At 38.1% G+C, this 19,857-nt stretch overlaps 1 protein-coding gene across 1 annotated transcript in view; it reads right to left on the reverse strand.

The window, feature by feature from the left end:
- LOC101857677 overlaps nt 1-17,097 on the reverse strand; it is a gene marked incomplete in the record, with an annotated part of 66,939 nt that extends 49,842 nt beyond the window's left edge. The window contains 3 exon segments of the mRNA XM_013088404.2: nt 3,454-3,480; nt 5,047-5,178; nt 16,920-17,097. Of these exon segments, the coding sequence (XP_012943858.1) occupies nt 3,454-3,480; nt 5,047-5,143 (124 nt within the window).
- Between the last annotated feature and the right edge of the window lie 2,760 nt (nt 17,098-19,857).

Raw genomic sequence — 19,857 nt, forward strand, 5'->3', positions numbered from 1 at the left:
CCGCCCCCTTTCCCCAAATCAGGTCTGCTGGGGGTAATAATAATAGAGATTGTAAAGCGCACAGAGTTTGCTATTGAGTGGGAATTTGCGCTATGCAAAGATGCTATATATACCTATTATTATTAATATTATGAGTATTGCCATTACAAGTGCCGGAAGGCTCTTACTAAAACACCAAGAGGGGAGCACTTGACCTCGACCCTTGCAATACAAAGGACAACAGAAGCCTTCACAGACGGACACCAACAACAACAACACCAGCAACAACACTAACAACAGCAACAACAACATTAACAACAACAACAACGACAACAACAACAACGACAACAACAACCACAACACCAGCAACAACACCAACAACATGTTTGTTTTAGTAGAAGTTTTACGGCGCCCGCAACTGCACAAGGTCATTATGAGCGCCAGAAGATTAGAGGTATTACAAGAGGTTTTTTAAAGTTTTAATAGAGGTTTTACGGCGCTCGCAACTGGATTAGCTCATTAGAGCGCCAGAGGATTAGAGGCGTTACATGAGAGTAACAAACGCAAAAAGAAGAAGGGGAGATAAGGACGATAGATGTTTTGTTTTAGTAGAGGTATTACGGCGCCCGCAACTGCACAAGGTCATATGAGCGCCAGAGGATTAGAAGTGTTACAAGAGAGTAACAAACGCAAAAAAGAAGGGGAGATAAAGACGATAGATGTTTGACAGGAAAGAAGAAGCAAACCACACCACAGCACCCGCCAACCACCCACAGCCAAGGTTAGACCTTGAGCCTTGCAATAGAAAGGACAACAGAAACCTTCACAGCGGAACAGCAACAACAACAGCAACAACAACCTTCCGGCGAAGGCATCTCTTCGGGGAGGATTCAGGGAGGCTGGACTGCCTCACCCGCTGCCCAAGAGAGGCTGAGGCCCTGGCGAAGAGCACGCGTTCCTCGGGGCTCCAAACATTTCGGAAAGGTACGCACGCGCGCGCGCGCACACACACACACACACACACACACACACACACACACACCTTGACCCTTGCAATACAAAGGACAACAGAAACCTTCACAACTGAACAGCAACAGCAACAACAATAACAACAACAGCAACAACAACAACAATAACAACAACAGCAACAACAACAACCACAACAGCAACAGTAACAGCAACAACAACAACATTAACAGCAACAACAACAACAACAGCAACAACAACAACAGCAACAACAACAACCACAACAACAGCGACAACAACAACCACAACAACAACAACAGCGACAACAACAACCACAACAACAACAACAACAACGACAACAATAACCACAACATCAGCTACAACAACAACAACAACAACAACAACCACCACAAGGCCAGACGCCCTCAGAAGAGGTAGAGCGCCAAAGTCAACAGGAATTTGTCATCAGCTCATCTCATCTCAGGAAGTCAGGGAGGGAGAGAGAGAGAGAGAGAGAGAGAGAGAGAGAGAGAGAGAGAGAGAGAGAGAGAGAGAGAGAGAGGGAGAGAGAGAGGGGGGGGAGAGAGAGAGGGGAGGGGGGAGAGACGGGGGAGAGAGGGGGGGGTAGTTTAGTATTAGTACATTGCATTGTTCATCGCAAGAAAACAACATGCCATTATCATAATAATCATAATATAAATATATATAAGACACATGTATAGAATAAGCATTATGTACGTTCTTAGGCCATTCCATTAGAAATAAAGATACTGCAGTGACACACATAAACGCGGAAACGATAACCAGAACTGGCTGAAAAAAAATTCTCAGCAGCCAAAGAAGAGCCAACCTTTATAAATTTTTTTCAATTAAAAAAAATCTTTTCTTAATTCGTTCGCCTGAAAAAAATTCTAAGCAGCCAAAGAGCCAACCTTTATATACTTTTTCAATTTAAAAAAATCTTTTCTTAATTCGTTCGGCTAAAAAAAAATTATTATACGCAGCCAAAAAGCCACCCTTAATTATAAAAGTTGTTTTTTAATAATTAAAAATATCTTTTTGATTTATTATTTGGGTTAGTTTTGATTCTGTAAGAGGCAACCATCCTCTACAAAGACATTATTGAAAAAAAACCCACACAAAAAACCCACCGCAAACAACAAAAACGTCTATCTACGACTGTTCAGAATGTCACAACGCCGAGTCACCATCCCAGCATTACGCATGTCACTGCAGTTCCATTTTTTCATCTCACTCATCATCATGTCACTATCAAGGTGTGACTGTGCCTCTCCTACGTACGTCTTCAGCATGCATTGCACAAGAGAGGCAAAGTGTGTGTATGTTCCGCGCTAATTACCGATCGATGGAATCTTAAGATTGCACGTGTTTTTACGATCGTATAATTGAACAGCAATCTTAAGATTGCGCTTCCCCGTTTTAACGAACATATTATAATTGTCGTATCATTCTTGTGAGCTCTTCAGTTTCATAAATATGTTAATTTTAATTTCAATGTTCATATTTTTTAACTTTTGAAAACACATGTGAATGTTCCTTGATGTAAAAAGATGGAAGTGAATTTTTTTTTTATTTTAATTATTTCAGAAATATAGATTTCTATAACATTAACGCAATCTTCAGATTGCCGTGCAATTATACGATCGCCAAAAAATGCGCAGCGCAATCTTAAGATTGCACCGATCTGTAATTAGCGCGGAACATAATAATACATATCTGACCAAATCTCCTCCAGTCCTGGACGCTAGATGGAATATAGTCTGATAGCAAAGTGAACATGGGTGGGGACAGAACCGATTCACACTGGTGACTTTTTTTGCACAGGCTACATAATATTATAATATGTAGTGGGGGGAGAGGGGAGGGGGGGCAGTTGGGATGTGGGGGTGGGGAGGACAAAAGGGTGTCTACATTCTGTGGGAAGATTTCAGTGCGAATACTGGTTTGGATGACACACACATATATATATATATATATATCATATATATATGCCTATGTATATAAATTTTAAGTGCATAATAATCAGGAAGATCCCCGCTCAGAAACGAGCCAGAGGTGAGTACTTCTGGACTCCCCCAGACTAGCTCATATATACATTACAGAAGAGTTCGCCTTCTGACTACCCGTGCTTGCTTGTTTGTTTGTTTGTTTGTTTGAGTAAAGAGCGGCACGTCAACACAATCGTGGTGATTTTTAGTGCTGGGGATAAAAGAAAGATAGAAAGACAGAAAGACAGACAGACAAAAACAACAGAGGGAAAGTAAAAAAGTAGGAAATCTACCAGAGGCGCCCTCCAACCACCCGCAGACTATCCATGCAAAGTACATGTCGCAGCACACACATGCATGCAGTTGCGTAGGACTGCTAACCAGCGTGTGACACACACTGGCATAAATTGAATGCGCATGAGCAAAAAGCGAAGATACCAAAGACTGCCAAAATGCCAGATAGGGGAGAGTAAAATAATGACATGGCCAGAGAGTTTACCTTTACGTGGTTTATCAGTGGCTGAAACTACAAATCATCATTAATTCAAATTGGCACAATACAGGGGTGATAGCCAATTCTTATAAATCTAATCTCAAACAAACATATTGTAAGAACTGAAGAGTTTTTAGTTTTAAAGTATTTAAAGTAAGAGTTTTACGACACTTGCAACACAATTAAGTCATAGAGGTGCCAAAGATAAGAGGTGTTACTAGAGAAAAACATACAAAGTAGGCCTACAGAAGGAGGAGAGATACGGACGATAGATATTTGACAGGAAAGAAGGAGAAAACCACACAAGAGCACCCACAAGCCACCTTCTCATTTCCAAATTGGCACTTCAAGATTCTAGTGCCTTCAATAGCAGTGCACAAGCCTGCATTAAGACTTACATTTTATAGCCATTTGATGTAAAAACTTTTCAAAGCAGCCCATGGACAGGTGACCACTGCCAAATCGCTTCCTCTTAGAATTACAGTTTTATCTGACATTATTGACCATTTTGAGTGACCAAGACCATCCATGAGGCCAGAAACCAAATGTTCCATCTGCTCTATCAAAATCGTAGGTCATTCGGAGTCGTTATCAAGATATTCAAAGAATTGAATTTTTTAAAAAGCTTGACCATGTTGTGAAACTAATTTTTTTTACAGTAAAATGTATTTTTCCTAACCAGGTTCTGAGCAGATGAAGAAGAATGCAACAATTTTTATTTTTTTATTTTATGGGTCTAATAGCTCTACCGTCATTTTAAAAAACTACAGTACATGTGTGACGCATCATGGTGAAATCAGCCGCTCGTCAAAATACTGTTGAAAAGGAAGAAACTGTCATCTTTCCCAAACGTTTGACAATTTTCACGGAGTTTTTGTTTTTCGGCTCAACCCCATTTAATGTCCATTCAAAAACACATTTCTGTGCAGATTTCACTGAAAATCATTGATTAATGGCACAAAAAAATGTAAACTTTCACTTTCCAAGGACACTGAAGCTATGGAAGTCACCAAACTTTGGAGGCCATTTTATCTCTAATTTTACCTTTGAAACCAGGTGATCCCCACCTCCTTCAATCACTATCTCAACTTCTGATCAAGACATGGGTATTTTTTTCATTAAAAGCAAGACAAATGAACAAGCTTTCAGATGATACCAACAACTCTACATTCCCTCAAATTGACAAGCCCCTGATTCCACCGAGTCGTGACACGTTTTTTTCCTCCCCAAAAAGTGTTTGACCTGACCTACATTGACGGACACACCATCGTTAAGAGTCGGACACAAACAATAATTATTCTCCAGCATGCACCATCACTGCATCAGCCACCAAGTAAAAGTGCTTGTTACTGTACAAAGAGAAAACAAGGACGAACTACCAACAGTTCGTGAAGCACATCTTTGAATTGAAAAAATTCTGAAAAAAAACAAACCCAACAAAAAATCCCCAAAAATTTCAAAGCAGCTTTCACATCACAACACCAAGCCAAAAATCAATAAGTACTACTACTACTACGAAATCAAGCCATAAAAAGTTTGGGAGGATTCTTTTTTTTTAAAGTGAAAGCCAGACCAGAAAGGGCGAGTGATTCTGCTTACTTGCGTTCATAAAAAATCCTTCAACTCCGAGTCCAGAGAGGAGGGCGACGAACAAACACAGCCACATCCTGTCACAAAATGTCTCAATCATCATCATTCTTCCACTTAGGTGTAATTCATCATGCTCTTGTCCTTTGAATACACAGAGAAAAAGAACAATTTCAAAAGAATTAAAAATACAGGATAAGATAATAGAATAATAAATACTAAATGACATTTATATAGAGCTCAACCCCGAATAAAGTACACAGGCTCTTTTAGTTTAGTTTAAGTAAAGAGTTTTACGGCACTTGCAACACAATAAGATCATATAAGTGCCAAAGATTAGAGGTGTTACAAGAGAATAACAACAAACGTAAAAAAGAAGGAGAGATAAGGACGATAGATGTTTAAGAGGAAAGAAGGAGCAAACCACACCAGAGCACCCGCCAACCACCCACACACACAGGCTCTGAGCGCGCTACAATACTGTAATACAGTACAACAGTAACATAAAACGTTGTGTTCTGACTAAAGAAAATTATTCCAAATATTCATCTCATTAATTTAAAAACAGAAACGACTTCGGCTGACATGTGAATGAATCAAAAGATTTGATCTCTCTTAAAGTACTTGGTAAAGCATTCCAGAGCTTGGGGCCTTGGTATTCAAATGCACTTTCACCCATTGTTTTAAGTTTCATAGATGGTAAAATAAATTCCATTTATCCACATGTTGGGAAATTTTGGGTGGCAGAACATCAGCATGTAATACACAACATATAAAGATTACAGGGGGCTCTCGTGGCCTACAGGTTCAAGTGTTGGCCTCTCACTCAAAAGGTCCCGGGTTCGAATCCGGGTAGCGACCGAAACATTTTTTTCTCTAAATTTGTCTCCTTTCACCTCATTTCCTGCTCTCTAGCAATGTTCTGTCGTCTGCTTTCGTCTCCTCCTTCTGCCCCCACCCCCACACCACCTTTGCCCATTCGTTTGGGCTCCTGATTCTTTCTGCAGCCTATCTACAGCGACTCCTTCGCTTCTTCTTACTGCTGTCTTTCAGCCACACCCCTGATCTTCTGGTAGGAAAGATCTACACCTAGCCTTCTCGGACAAGGGCGAAAAAATCTCGGAGGACCCTTGTGCAAGTTGCGCACATTAAAGATCCCTTGGTGGTCTAAAATCGATAAGAGTAGGCTTCTGCCGCCACCCGGGCAAAATTCAAAATTTCCTACCAACTGAAAATATTAGGTGTGTCCCGCGCGCTCATATGACCTTATGCAGTTGCGAGCGCCGTAAAACACTGTACCAAAACAAAAAACAAACATAAAGATTACATTCAAGGTATTCATGATTAATGGTACATGTATTGTTAAACTAATTGTGTGTGTGCCTAAAGAAAGGTACCACCAATAGTCGGATTTTGACCATTTTGAGTTAAGAGTTGTACCTTATAGGAAATTCAATGCTGAACACAGGGGTCTTTAAATTTCTTAGATATCTCAAGTAGTTTTTGAGATATCGCACATTTTGCGAGCTAGGGTATAGAAATATAATTTTGAGAAAATGAGCTTTTAAGTTTAACAAACGTGAGAACACATACAAACTTTTTTTAAAATTATTTTTAAATGTTTATTATATATATATTCTTGGAAAATTCATTTCCAATTTGGCATTCAGTTGAAGTTGACATCGATATCATGAGCGGAATTCAATGGTAAAACATAGCAGGGATGAGAAAACGTGCTTCAACAATAGATGTTAACACGTTTTAAAAGCAGTTTTCATTATTTGTTTCCCTTTCCTCAAATAATTCAAAATGAAATATTCAGAAGTCAATTCAATGTAAACCCTTTGAGTACATAGTAAAAAAAATGTTGCATCTATTTATCATTTTTTAATGGAACCACATTTTGGTCAAAAAAGTGATTTTTGTCATTATCAGCCTGTAGCTCAAAACGGTCTGTGCGACTTTTGGTACCTTTCTCTAGGCCCACACACACATATGTAATAATCACTCCCACAAGCGTACCTAAACAGTGAGTCCACAGACATATGTAATAATCACTCCCACAAGCGTACCTAAACAGTGAGTCCACAGACATATGTAATAATCACTCCCACAAGCGTACCTAAACAGTGAGTCCACAGACATATGTAATAATCACTCCCACAAGCGTACCTAAACAGTGAGTCCACAGACATATGTAATAATCACTCCCACAAGCGTACCTAAACAGTGAGTCCACAGACATATGTAATAATCACTCCCACAAGCGTACCTAAACAGTGAGTCCACAGACATGAAGAATCAAGATCAAGAAGGAAAAAATTACCAAAACATTAAATGTGCAGCGTGCTGACAAAATGATGAAAATGAGTTACTTCTCAGATTCGATCCCTATGGAATCAGGCACACCACACTTTTATAGAGGTGATATTATTTTTTACAATTTATAAGTATGAAATAATAAAAAGCATGCCATACTTCAAGAATATGGCATGAATAGAAAATCTACCAGTTTGACCCTAGTGTCAACTTTTGGCCAATATCTCCATTTGTGGAATGCGAGAAGTAACTCATTTTGTCAGCACGCCTCACAAAAATGTCTTTGAAATAATTTATTATTGGTCTCAAGTACAAAAGCAATAAAAAAGCATCATCATTGTCAGTGGCGTCGCGTGGGTTGCAGATAAGGAGGTGCAAAATTAGAAAGTGAGCAAATGGGCAATTTTAATAGGCTTAGCAGCTACTATTAAGATTTCTAGAGAAAGTCAATTAGAATCTGCAGGATATCCCGTAATCTAAATATTATATCGATATTTACAACTGTTTCTAGATGAAACCGCATAAAGACTGCAATAAAGTGAAACAATACTAACAACTCACTATGCTCACAATCTGGGAAGATTTAAAGATTTCTAATTACTTCGTGCAGCACCAGGACTTGCTATACAATAGAGGGAGACAACAGTTTCGATACCCATGTTTCTTCATTGAGTAACCGTAGACTCTACACTAGTGCAGTAGATAGGCTCGCGGAAACTTGGATCAAATATTTAGCTCGCACCAAATTGGTGCTGCGAAGAGCAGTTTAATGCTCCTTTCTTCTTGAGCGGGACGAACGATGCCTATATTTCTCTTCAGTGACAAAAATAACTTTGGTGCAAAGATTTTGCTTGCTCCCAGCAGACACTACCGCAAGCGGTGCGACGAGCATAAACCATCCTCGCCGTCTGTCTCTTCACTGGCGCAGCCAGCGAGTGACAGATCACAAGGATGTAGTAATGTAGTTCTAGAGCACAGACAGGTTTAGAACAATTAGAAGGTGGGGGGGGGGGGTGGAGCGCTTGCACCAATTGCACCAATGGCGCCCCGCCACTGATCACTGTCAAGTGTGTCACGTGCGTGTATAGGGTCTTTCCTGAAAGTCTGTCTTTTTCGGGTATGGACAGACTCTTTGCAGTTTGCAGAAAGAAAAGTAAGCAAAACACGTAGCAGAAAAACAGAAAGTTGCCATCTGTGACCCAAAATAAGATGATATGGTAAGTAATTTATAGTGTGGTCAAAAATTCTTAGGGCAACTTATCCACAAACAACTTTTTAATGGGTGAATCAATGTCACCCATGCAATGCCTACTTTGAACTTTGCACAGCAGATTGTGTCAATTTGTCTGTAACTTAATCACATTTTTCCACAACAATCGAGGCTGGATTAAAAAAAACACTTTTCTTCATAAGTGTGATGCACTTCAAATCTCTGTCACGCTGAAAATGGAAGTATTCCCAGCATCCCACTTCTAACACGCATTTTGCTAACGTATGTGGCTTAGGTCACAGCTCACCTATGAACCTTTTTAGTAACTGTAAAACTTTTAAAACCCAAGCATTATTACAATATTCAGATCAATGACAAGGGAAATTGTAACGAGTTTCTACTCATAATTTATAAACTAGTCTGATAAGAAGCAGCAATATGGATATAGGAAGAATTGAAGTCAAGATACTGCAACAGGAAGACACCTTGGTTTGATACCGTCACTCTTGGATTTATTTCATACGGTATGAATATGTGCGATTCTTCAAACAAACATGTGCGATTCTTCAAACAAATATGTGCGATTCTTCAAACAAATATGTGCGATTCTTCAAACAAACGTGCGATTCTTCAAACAATCTAAATTAGAGTTGCATCACATACAACTTTCAAAATATTAGTTATAGTATATAATAGTTATTTATATATATATATATATATATATATATATATATATATATATATATATATATATATATATATAAATAACTGACAAGTAAAATTAGGGAAGAATAGTGTAACCCACAACTATTCAGTAGCAATGCGCTGGTGCCAGCCAGTGTGTTTTCATTTGAACAATTATAAAATGTAATCATCCATGGCTGCAGAAACGGAGTAAAAAGCAAGTTTTGTTCCACTCCATTACAAATAATTGCACTAGGTCCTCAAAATATGATTTCCATAAGCGCATAATTAAAAGAAGTAGGACGGGCTTGTTTTTAAAAGTACTATTGTCCCAGATCATAGGATGTGTGTAAGCCTTTTAAAATTTGTAGAAATCATCGCCTGGGAATTATCATTATTTCTTAAGGGACATTTTCTAGAATAGGGTCAACAGCACACAGGTGGTCTAAAAAATATTCATTTGTTAAGACAAATATTGAAGTTAAAGTCATTGCGCAAAAGTTGAAGAGTATATGTTCCATAGATGGGGGGATGTATATTGACAATAAGTTGCACTACAAATTTTTTACCACCCTACAAGATAATTTTTCTTTACAGTCGGTAGTGTAGACAACTAAATTGATTTTTAAAAATGTAAGCTTTAAAAGCGTCAGCATGTCACAATATAAATTAATTAAGTGTGTATAAATAGACAGTAATCATTAATTTTAAAAAGTAAAAAGCCTACACAATGACAACTGAATCTCAAACATTATCATCATAGCCCAACCAAAATATCAGTTTGAACAAAACTATAATTAAAGCAATGCACACAAGTCGGTGGGTAAGTCAACCAAAGGGGGGACTTCTGTAACGAACGACCACTCCAACAATTTACAAACACAATATTTATAATTAAAAGAAGAGACCTAACCCTAACCCTGCCCCAAACAGTCATCATCATCAATGCCTTTCACCCCTGGCTGGGTATAGAGGCCATAATACAAGCTCCTTCCATCTTTTAATATTTTATCTCTGTCCTGGGCCATCCTTCCAAGCTTGTTCCAAGTGAGCTACATCTCTCTCATATGTTCCCGTTTCACACATTTCCTCCATGTTTCCCGTGGCCTACCCCTGCCTCGTGCTCCCTGTGGGTTCCACTGCAGCGATCGTCTTGTGATGTTCCTGCTGGGCTTTCTGAAGGTGTGTCCCATCCATCACCACTTTCTTAGTCATATTGATTTTTAGTTTCTATCTCTATCCTTTTGTCCTGTCCTTTCCACACATCTCCTCCTGGACTTGAACGATGGTGGAGGCTTCTGCCCAGCAGATTCATTTCGGCTTACCCCAAACCCTACCTTACCCCAACCCCTCTATTCTACTCTATTTCATAGTGGTCGTTCGTTACGGAATTCCTCCCCTACACATGTAGGTCAACACATTCCTGGCCATGCTTTGTCACATGATGTGGTAAATTTTAATTTCACTCCCGCACACAGAAGCACTGCTTCGGGGGTCAAACTGCAGCACTGTTTGCTGCAGATCACACATAAAGACACTAAATCTGTCGCAAATCAATTATTTTCAGAAAAATTTCAAATCTGTATCTAACTGTAAAATATCAAATTTATGGGTTAAAACTGGGGGCATGCCCCCCCCCTATAACCCCCCAGATTTTCTTTTACCTCAGTGAACCTGTGTGTGTGTGCATCACGACATTGTGAGTACCGGTTGGGGTCACCAAAGTTCATTCAAAGTCTGTGCGGTGCGAAGTAGGGCTCCAGAATGGGGGGATTTTAATTTTTTTTAAAGGTACAGCCGGGGGAGGGGTGGGGTTGAAGGCAACACCGGAGGACAAAAACTTAACTTGGAGTCAGGGTTGGGTTGATTTAAATCAGGTCGATTTAAATCAGTTGATTTTTAAAAAATTTTAATCAACTTGATTTTTTAAATTATAAAAATCAGTGATTTAAATCACTTTTTTTTAAATTTATTTTTATTCAGTTTTTACATTATTTCAACATTCAGAATTTCTTTCCTTGGTTTCATAAATCAGATATAAGGTTTAGTAGACTAATACAATCATGCTTGAAAGTCTGCTTTCCCCCCTTTTACTGCAAAATAATACAATTCAATTTACTTTTTTTTCCATAATTGAAATTAAATCCCTTTTAAACAAATGTATTCAGTTTTTACATCTTTAAACATTCAGAACTCCTTTCCTTGGTTTTATAAAACAGATACAAGGTTTTAGTAGACTAATACAGTCAAACCTGTGTAAGACGGCCACCCATTGTCAAGGAGAAAAGAGGCCGTATAAGACAGGTGGCCGTCTCAGGCAGGACTGATCAAGATAAAGAAAAAAAACCATTCCCATCTGAGGCCTCAATCGAAAGTAGCCCCATTATGTTGTCTTTGTTGGTGTTGTAGTTGGTTTGTATTTCGTTTGTAATTTTTATTTTGTCGCTGATTTTGCACAAGGGTGACAATAAAACGAAATGTATAAGACAAGGAAGACCGAGTGCTATGTTAAAACAAACACATGGGTCGGAGAACGAGCAACGTTTCTGTAACAAGTTTATGTTGACGTCCTTTGTTACTTTGTTACAGACTGGGTAAACAGTGACCACTCATCTCACTTACGATTTGTGTATGAGTTCTGGGCGGGGCTTATGGGTTATGAGGGATCACACGCTTACCTCACCAGCAGCTGAAAATTGGTAGCTATTGGTCAACAGTGGGAGGGGCCTACGCAACACGAACGGTTGGAGGGACTACCTAACAACAACGACAGGTGATTGAATTTGACGGCTCGCCCACAACGCCAGGGGCCAATGCACAATTTATGACAAAACGTAATGGAGTCACTAAGGTGACCGTCTTAGACAGGTATTATTGCTTAGTATGATAGGGGTTGTGTGTTAAATTATGGTGGCCGCGGCCGCGTTGGACAGGTGCCCGTTTTACAGTTTAATTATATCGAAAAAACGCAAAGGGGGAAATGGAAAGTGGCCGTTTGTACAGGTGGCCGTCTTATAGAGGTGGCCGTCATATAGAGGTGGCCGTCAGGGCAGGTTCGACTGTATAAACATGCTTAAAAGTCTGCTTTCTCCTGTCACTGTAAGTAGTAGAATAATACAGTTTTCAATTTACTTTTTTTTCATTAATTGATATTAAATTAGCATTTTCTTTTTCTTTTTTGACAAACACAAGCGCGCACACTACACACACACACACACACACTGTAATAAAATGCAAGTTTATCTATGCATAATTACACCCCTACCCCCCCCCCCCCCTTCCTTTTAGACTGACATTTTCTTCATTTTTTTGTCTGTAGCCATAATTCACTGATAATTAGCAGATTAAGGCTTTCTTTTTAAAATTAGTTAAAATAAAGACAATGCATTTTGCACTAAAAGACCATAATTTTAGCCTCTAAAAATCCCAAACTGTGTCGACATTTTTTTTTAAATAATTTTTTTTTGGTTAAATATAAAAAATCTGATATAAATCAAGACTAGATCTAGATCTAGATGAGCTTTTGCCAAAAGGTGGGGGTGTTTGCTTAAGGACTTTTTAAATCAACCACTACTCATGGTAAAATATGTTTTCTTCTGAAAACTTTATGCATATGGCAAGGAAATAAGTTGGTCAAGCTGCATGAGCAGGTAGATTGATGTGTGCATCTTATATCTCTACATAGAAAGATAATAGTACTAAAAATAGGGCATTTTTTACTCATCCTGAGAGCACACGTAATTGTATGTTAAATACAGAATATTGTTAATCTTAAACTATCAAACAGAAGTGCATTCAAACATTGAAAATAGTTTGTATACACCATCATAACAGCGTGTGTCCATTAAAAGGGTTTTATTTTTTTATATTAATGATGTTATTGCTGAGTAAAATTTATAAGTTCGTTCATAACTCGTGTCATAATTACATCATCAGACTTTCCAAGGTCTAGAAAACCCAAATCGTTAAACATCATCCCGGGGAATGACCGATATTAAACATTGGTTTGACATTGATCCATTAGAAGGGTAATTTTCCGCTCCATCGCATGGTTTTGCTTAAATATGACTTTGATTGAGATAATCCAGGTTTGTCATAATGATGTAATATGAACAAACACTTTATGATATTTCTGCAAAATATCATGTGAGGGACTTCCCACTGTTTCACAACATCCTTTTACATGGTGGAATGAACATGGAAGAGTATCGTGCTGATGACTCAAAAGAGAAGCGAAGAAGAGGCAAAAATATGCTTGTCATAATGGATTGTCATCATGTTATGAACGTGACAGTGTGTCATAATATAATGGTTATGAACGAAACCTTATTCCATGTAATTTACAGTTGTTTTGGGATGTATTTTTAATTTTAACCCAACTTGAGGATGTAATAGACCTTGCTTACATTCTGATATTTTGATTTTTATCATAAGTGTATGGGTCTGGATTTTAATTAGTATTTTACTTTTGTAGTAATGGTTATGAACGAACTACATATTGTACTCTGAGGGCTTTCCAGAGTTGATAAACATTAAAAACATGTACACAGATACATATTTATGAGGAAACTTTCATTTAATATAAAATTTTAAAGTAAATGACAGGTCAAAATATTAATTTTTAGGTCAAAACTGAAGTTTGTCATAATAGTTATGAACGAACAATTAAAGGTATAGGGTTTTTCAGCGATTAAACTTTGAATTCTTCCAACATATAACCTTATTTTGAGGAGAGTCTCATAAATTAAAACAATTTTATGTGAATGACAGAACAATAAGTTAATTTCTTGGGCCCAAAGTAAAATTTGTCATAATAGTTATGAACGAAACAGTGTGTCATAACGGTTATGAACGAAACATTATTCCATGTAATTTACAGTTGTTTTGGGATGTATTTTTAATTTTAACCCAACTAAAGGACAGAATAGACCTTGCATACATTCTGATATTTTGATTTTTATCATGAGTGTATGGGTGTGGATTTTAATTAGTATTATACTTTTGTAGTAATGGTTATGAACGAACTATTTATAGTCCATTTGATATATTTTTAGGGCTTTTCATTGTTAACAAACTTTAAAAACATGTACAGAGATACATATTATGAGGAGAGTTTCATTTAATAAAAGTTTTTAAAAATGAATGACAGATCAAAATGAGTAAATTTTTAGGTCAAAATTGAAGTTTGTCATAATTGTTATGAACAAACCATTTTAAAGGTATTCTAAGGGTTTTTCAGGTTATAAACTTTGAATTCTCCCTACATAGAGGAATCTATCATATTTTAAGCAAAGCCTCATAAATGAAAACCGTTTTATGTGAAAGACAGAACAATATAAGTAAATTTTAGGGGCCAAAAGTAAAATTTGTCATAATAGTTTTATGAACGAAACAGTGTGTCATAATGGTTATGAACGAACTTTAAATTTATGCATAATATGCCCAAAGACCAGTTTGCGTTTAAAAATAGCTGTTCAATGGTCTTTCATTTATCACTTGACTATAATTAGACCAGAGTGTTATTTTTAGACAATTCTAGTCGATGAAACTTGATATAATTGATAGTATTTTGGTCACTTATTGTTCGTTCATAACTATTATGACACAAAAAAGTAATTTTATCAAAAATTAATAAAGATTTTTATAAATTGTCAATTCTATGTATTTTTGGAAGTTATTTGCTATGTCTCAAAATATAACATCAGCCTAGCTGAAGAAAGGAACTTTGAGTATTCATAAATTTGTGTCATCATTGTTGTTATGAACGAACTTTTTGCTTTTTCCGTCATTCAAGTCAGAATTACACCAAGACCCTTGCATATACAGCTTTGGCAGTTACTGAGCCTGAAAGAGCAATCATTAGGCTATATAATATGGGTGATTAAAGAATTATTACATAAAGTTGATTTTGGACCTCATTTGTCACACCCAGGTATCCCACCTTTTGGCAAATGCTCAGATCTAGATCTAGATTCTAGATTAAATTTTTAAAATCGATTTTTAAAATTTTTATTTTAAAAATAAAAAAATCACCAACCCTGCTTGGAGTTCTGAACTACCCGGTTACCGTGTACGTGACACCAGAGAGTATTTAATTATAGTCTCTGATGACACTGAGACTACAGGCCCGGTTGCCGGTTACCGTGTACGTAGTAGATATTGCGGCTACATGCCCGGTTACCGTTTTCGTGACACTGAGATTACGTGCCCGGTTGCCGGTTACTGTGTACGTAGACACTGAGGCTAAGTGCCTGGTTACCGTGTGTACGTAGACACTCCGTTTTTTTAATTAGGTAGCGTCAATTGCCACCGAGTAACGCAGTGGCAATTGACAAAAATTGACTTTTTGTCAATTGCCACCGAGTGAAGCGGTGTCAAGTCTGGAAACAACACCATCTTTAGCATTATAATGTGTGTCTAATGGGTCAATTTGTTTTCAACTAATTTCATTGGACGAGCCTCTAGTCTAGAGCTACGGTACCAACTTGGCGTGTTTTCAATGAGACGTCGTAGGCGTAGATCTAGGCTAGCCTGAGCCTACATTTTGTTGTAGAACCAACGCAAAAGAGCTCCAATTTACTCGGTGGCAATTGACAAAAAGTCAATTTTTATCAATTGCCACCGCGTCACTCGGTGGCAATTGACACTACCTTTTAATTAATAAAAAGGGTCTCACCAGCTCCATGAGTCATGAGTCATGAGTTGAAAGCGCATCCCTGCTTCTTCCTCTACCATAGAAGGCCCACCAGTAGACTAAATAACTAAATGGCTACCTCTATTCTCACCCGGAGTGAGAATAGTGCAGGCGAGTCTTGTGGCTATTCTCACCCGGTGCGCATTCACCAAATTTTGCGTTCACCCTAAACCACAGAATTCTACACTGTGATAACAGAAATATTGTAGAATTCTGTGCCGTGAACAAACATTCATTTACAACTGTAGCCTACTAAAAGCGTATAATTTTGTCTGTGGGCAGTGGAGAGAGAGAGAGAAAGAGAGAGAGGAGTAGCGCGAGAATTTCCGGGCAAAACAAAATCAAAATGGCGACCCGCGTAGTTCGGCTCGATTCGAAAAATTAAATAGCTGTAGCATCTTTGTAGGCAACCAAATTAATTTACTTTTGTGTTTTAACATTATTTTTTAACTTTGTTTTGGTCAATTTGATCGTCCACACCGATAGACAGTATTCAGAAAGAGACAGAGAGAGAGAGAAGAGGGGAGGAGTTGATCTTGCGAGAACTTCCGGGCGGGTGAGAATAGCCACTTTCTAACTAGATCTAGATCTAGATCTAGATACTAGATCTAGATCTAATATCTAGATTAGATCTAGATCTAGAGATCTAGTCTAAATATCACTATTTTATAATTTAATTTAAAATTTAAGTTAGATCTAGATCTATCTAGTAACTAAGACTAACAGAGTTGGACTTTTGAAAGGAAACATGCGCTAACAAACAGTGGAGAGGGAGGCAGGGAGGGTAGATCTAGAGGCAGAGGCATTGCAATGCCAATGGCATGGTTAGGTTACTAGATCTAGATCTAGATCTAGAATCTATAGTCTAGATCTATATTTAGATCTATACTAAGACTAAGACTAAACTACAAAAAATTACTGGTCATTATTGACAAGATTATAGATAGGCCTACATTTCAAACAGTATTGTCGATTTACCTCGATTTCAGTAGGGTTGTTTCTCTGTCGCTGTTTAACACAAACAAAATTGAGACACTAAGCCTAAATTAAAATCCCGTGCCGAACTGCAGACAAGTAGGTCTAGATTCTAGAATCTAGTTGGCCCCACGTCCGCACGTCCATGATTTTGTCCCAAGACCGTCCAACACAATATCCTGGATCGTTGCCGTGAATTAAAGCGATAAATCAGGTCTATATCGATACCATCATTTATGCATGTATAAATGTACATTATACACAAAATGAGATGTTCATGAAATTAATTAGATCTATACAGTGCAATGTTTGTTTCAGTTTGATTGGTTGGTTATTTTTAGTTTTAAGAAGAGAAAAAAAGAGAAAAAACACGTTTAGTTTGTTTTTGTTGTTGTTGTTGTTGTTGTTGTTGTTTTGTTTTTGTTTGTTTTTTGGGGGGGTTTGTTGTTGTTGTTGGGGGGGTTGAGGATGGCAATAGATTTCTATTTCTACGCGCAAATCAAGTAGCTGATTATTTCCGATGTCCTGATAGAACAATTGTCCAAGAGGGATTAAATGTTCCTTCACTTCTGTCGAGAGAATGCCTGATCTAAATGAAGTAAAAACCAGTGTTTTAAAAATTGTATGACGATTTCGTTGTCCAATACAATTGAATAGACGTTAATATGAATTGGGAGTCTTGTCAATTACTAACAAGCAAAACTGACATTACTTTTCAGAGAGTGAAAGATGAGATAAATGCGTCCAAACTTGGTATATTTCCACGATAAGGCATGTTAATGCCGCATATATCTATGTGTGAAATACGGTATCGTAACCTTCCACTATTCCCGATTCCCCTGCTTCCTTCTTCCTGTTTTCTTTCTGAGGTCAGAGGTCCGAATAACAAAAAATAATGTTTTATCGTTCTAAAAAGAAAACTACATCTGTATAGACAAGTTTGTTTTTTTTTAAAGCAAGATAGCCCTCACTTCATCGTATTTTGGAAACAATTTGTCCTCACTTGTTAAACTTCGGCTTAACTTTCATCTTAATCAGCAATTCTACTCTGCGACGCAAAAGTTGACGTCATAGCGTTTTCTCGGAAAAAAAGGGGCCAGTAACTCCACCTTAAAATTTTCTTGAAGGCAGTAGAGAGTAGAGGGCCCTTTCTGTGGGCTGTGGCACTTTGTTTAGTTTTACGTGTGTGTAGATATCATAGATGTACACTATAGCAGAGACACTAAAATAGAATTAAATACTCTCTGACTATAGTTTAAAAGGAGGTAACTCTATGGTAGATATAGTAAGGTTTTACCAAAGATTCTCTACTACACGATCTTTGGTTTTACGGCACTCGCAACTACGTACGGTCATAAGAGCGCCGAGGGGTGAATGTCAACAGAGAAGTCCAAACGGCGAATGAGGCTTACTCGATCTGCTCACCTATCTAGCCTCAACAGCACAAAGTCGGCTTGGACTGTCAAGGCACCCCGAAATAACAGTTCAAGAGAGAGACAAACATTTAAAAATATCATTAATGCAAAAGAAGTCTAAGGAAAATGACGATAGTATAGGATTAGGAAAGAGCGCTGCAGTCCCCCCCCCCCCACCCCTCCCCCCTATGTTGTTCCGGCACAGTATGAGCATGACATTGATAAACCAGCCTATTTACGAATCTATTGTGCATAAGATCATGTATAGGCCCTATACCCCCCCCCCCCCCTTTGGGAATGGCCCAAAGACAACTTCAGTCAGTAGCACGACTGTCCTGGTTTGGGGAGGGGGGGGGGGGGCTTCGGCACTGTTGTCGAGAGTTGTGAATGACGTAATCAAGAAGGCTGGACTAATGAATAAATAACCTGTTAGACCTATCATATCACAGACTCTGGCAAAACATTTCATGGGTTGGCAATCGATTTTTGGCTATGATTTATACATGCATTTTGGGTGTGCAAATACAATGTAAAAATAAAATGGAGGCCTAGTTTGATGAAACAAAAGACAGCTATTCCTATCCCCTCCCCCCTTCCCCGCCCTAATGTAAAAGAGACTCACTTTTACTTGGTTTACGTGGTTGGAGAATATATCAGGCATCAATGCAGGCATCACCATGCGTTAGCTGCTCCTCGCCTACTACTCTCCAGTCTCCAGGACAAGAAAGGGTAACGCACTGTGCGTCGTCACGACTCGGCTGCGACATGCAACAACCTGTCCCCGTGTTTTTATGCACCCCGCATAATTTAGCCAAATTTATTATTTTTTTCGGGGGGGGGGGGATAATTTCAAATTATTTTCCTTTTAATTAATCCTTTGTTAAAATTAACAAAATCGCATAATTTCACATTTTTGGGCTCAGTGTGCATAATTTCAGAATTTTTCTTGCATGAAACGACGGGGGCAGAAGAACAGATACCGGGTATAAGCCTAGCATTCTCACAGCAAGCAAGGGAAACAGAGAGATAAGCGTTGGCCTAGACCTTTATCACAGGTGCACGGTGCACATGTCTAAAGCTAATACATGTATAAAACGGAGGAGGTTATAGATACGGTTATTGATCCATCGCTACCTCAGATTTACAGTTCTATCTGACATTGTTGGCCATTTTGAGTTATTAAGACCATAAAATATGAGGTCAGAAACCAATCTTCTATCTGCTCTATCAAAAATCGAAAGATAACTTGGAGTCGTTATATATCAAGATATTCAAAGAATTGCCTTCGAAAAAAACTTGACAAAACTTTGTTCGTCCAATTTCTCAAAACAAGGTATTTGTACTGAACTGGGAGCAGATAGAACTTTGTGGTTCTGAGGTACGTGGCGCCTTCTTGAGACCAACGGACGTGGCTGGGCAGACCAAAGGTTGTTCTCAAGAGACCTGTGGTGTATTTAGAATCCTTGCTTCTATCCACACAATTCTTTTTTTTTTTTTTTACGTAGAATGTATGTAGTTCTTTACTA

The sequence above is a fragment of the Aplysia californica genome, unplaced genomic scaffold (genome assembly GCF_000002075.1).
Source record: "Aplysia californica isolate F4 #8 unplaced genomic scaffold, AplCal3.0 scaffold00736, whole genome shotgun sequence".
Taxonomy (NCBI): Eukaryota; Metazoa; Mollusca; class Gastropoda; order Aplysiida; family Aplysiidae; genus Aplysia; species Aplysia californica.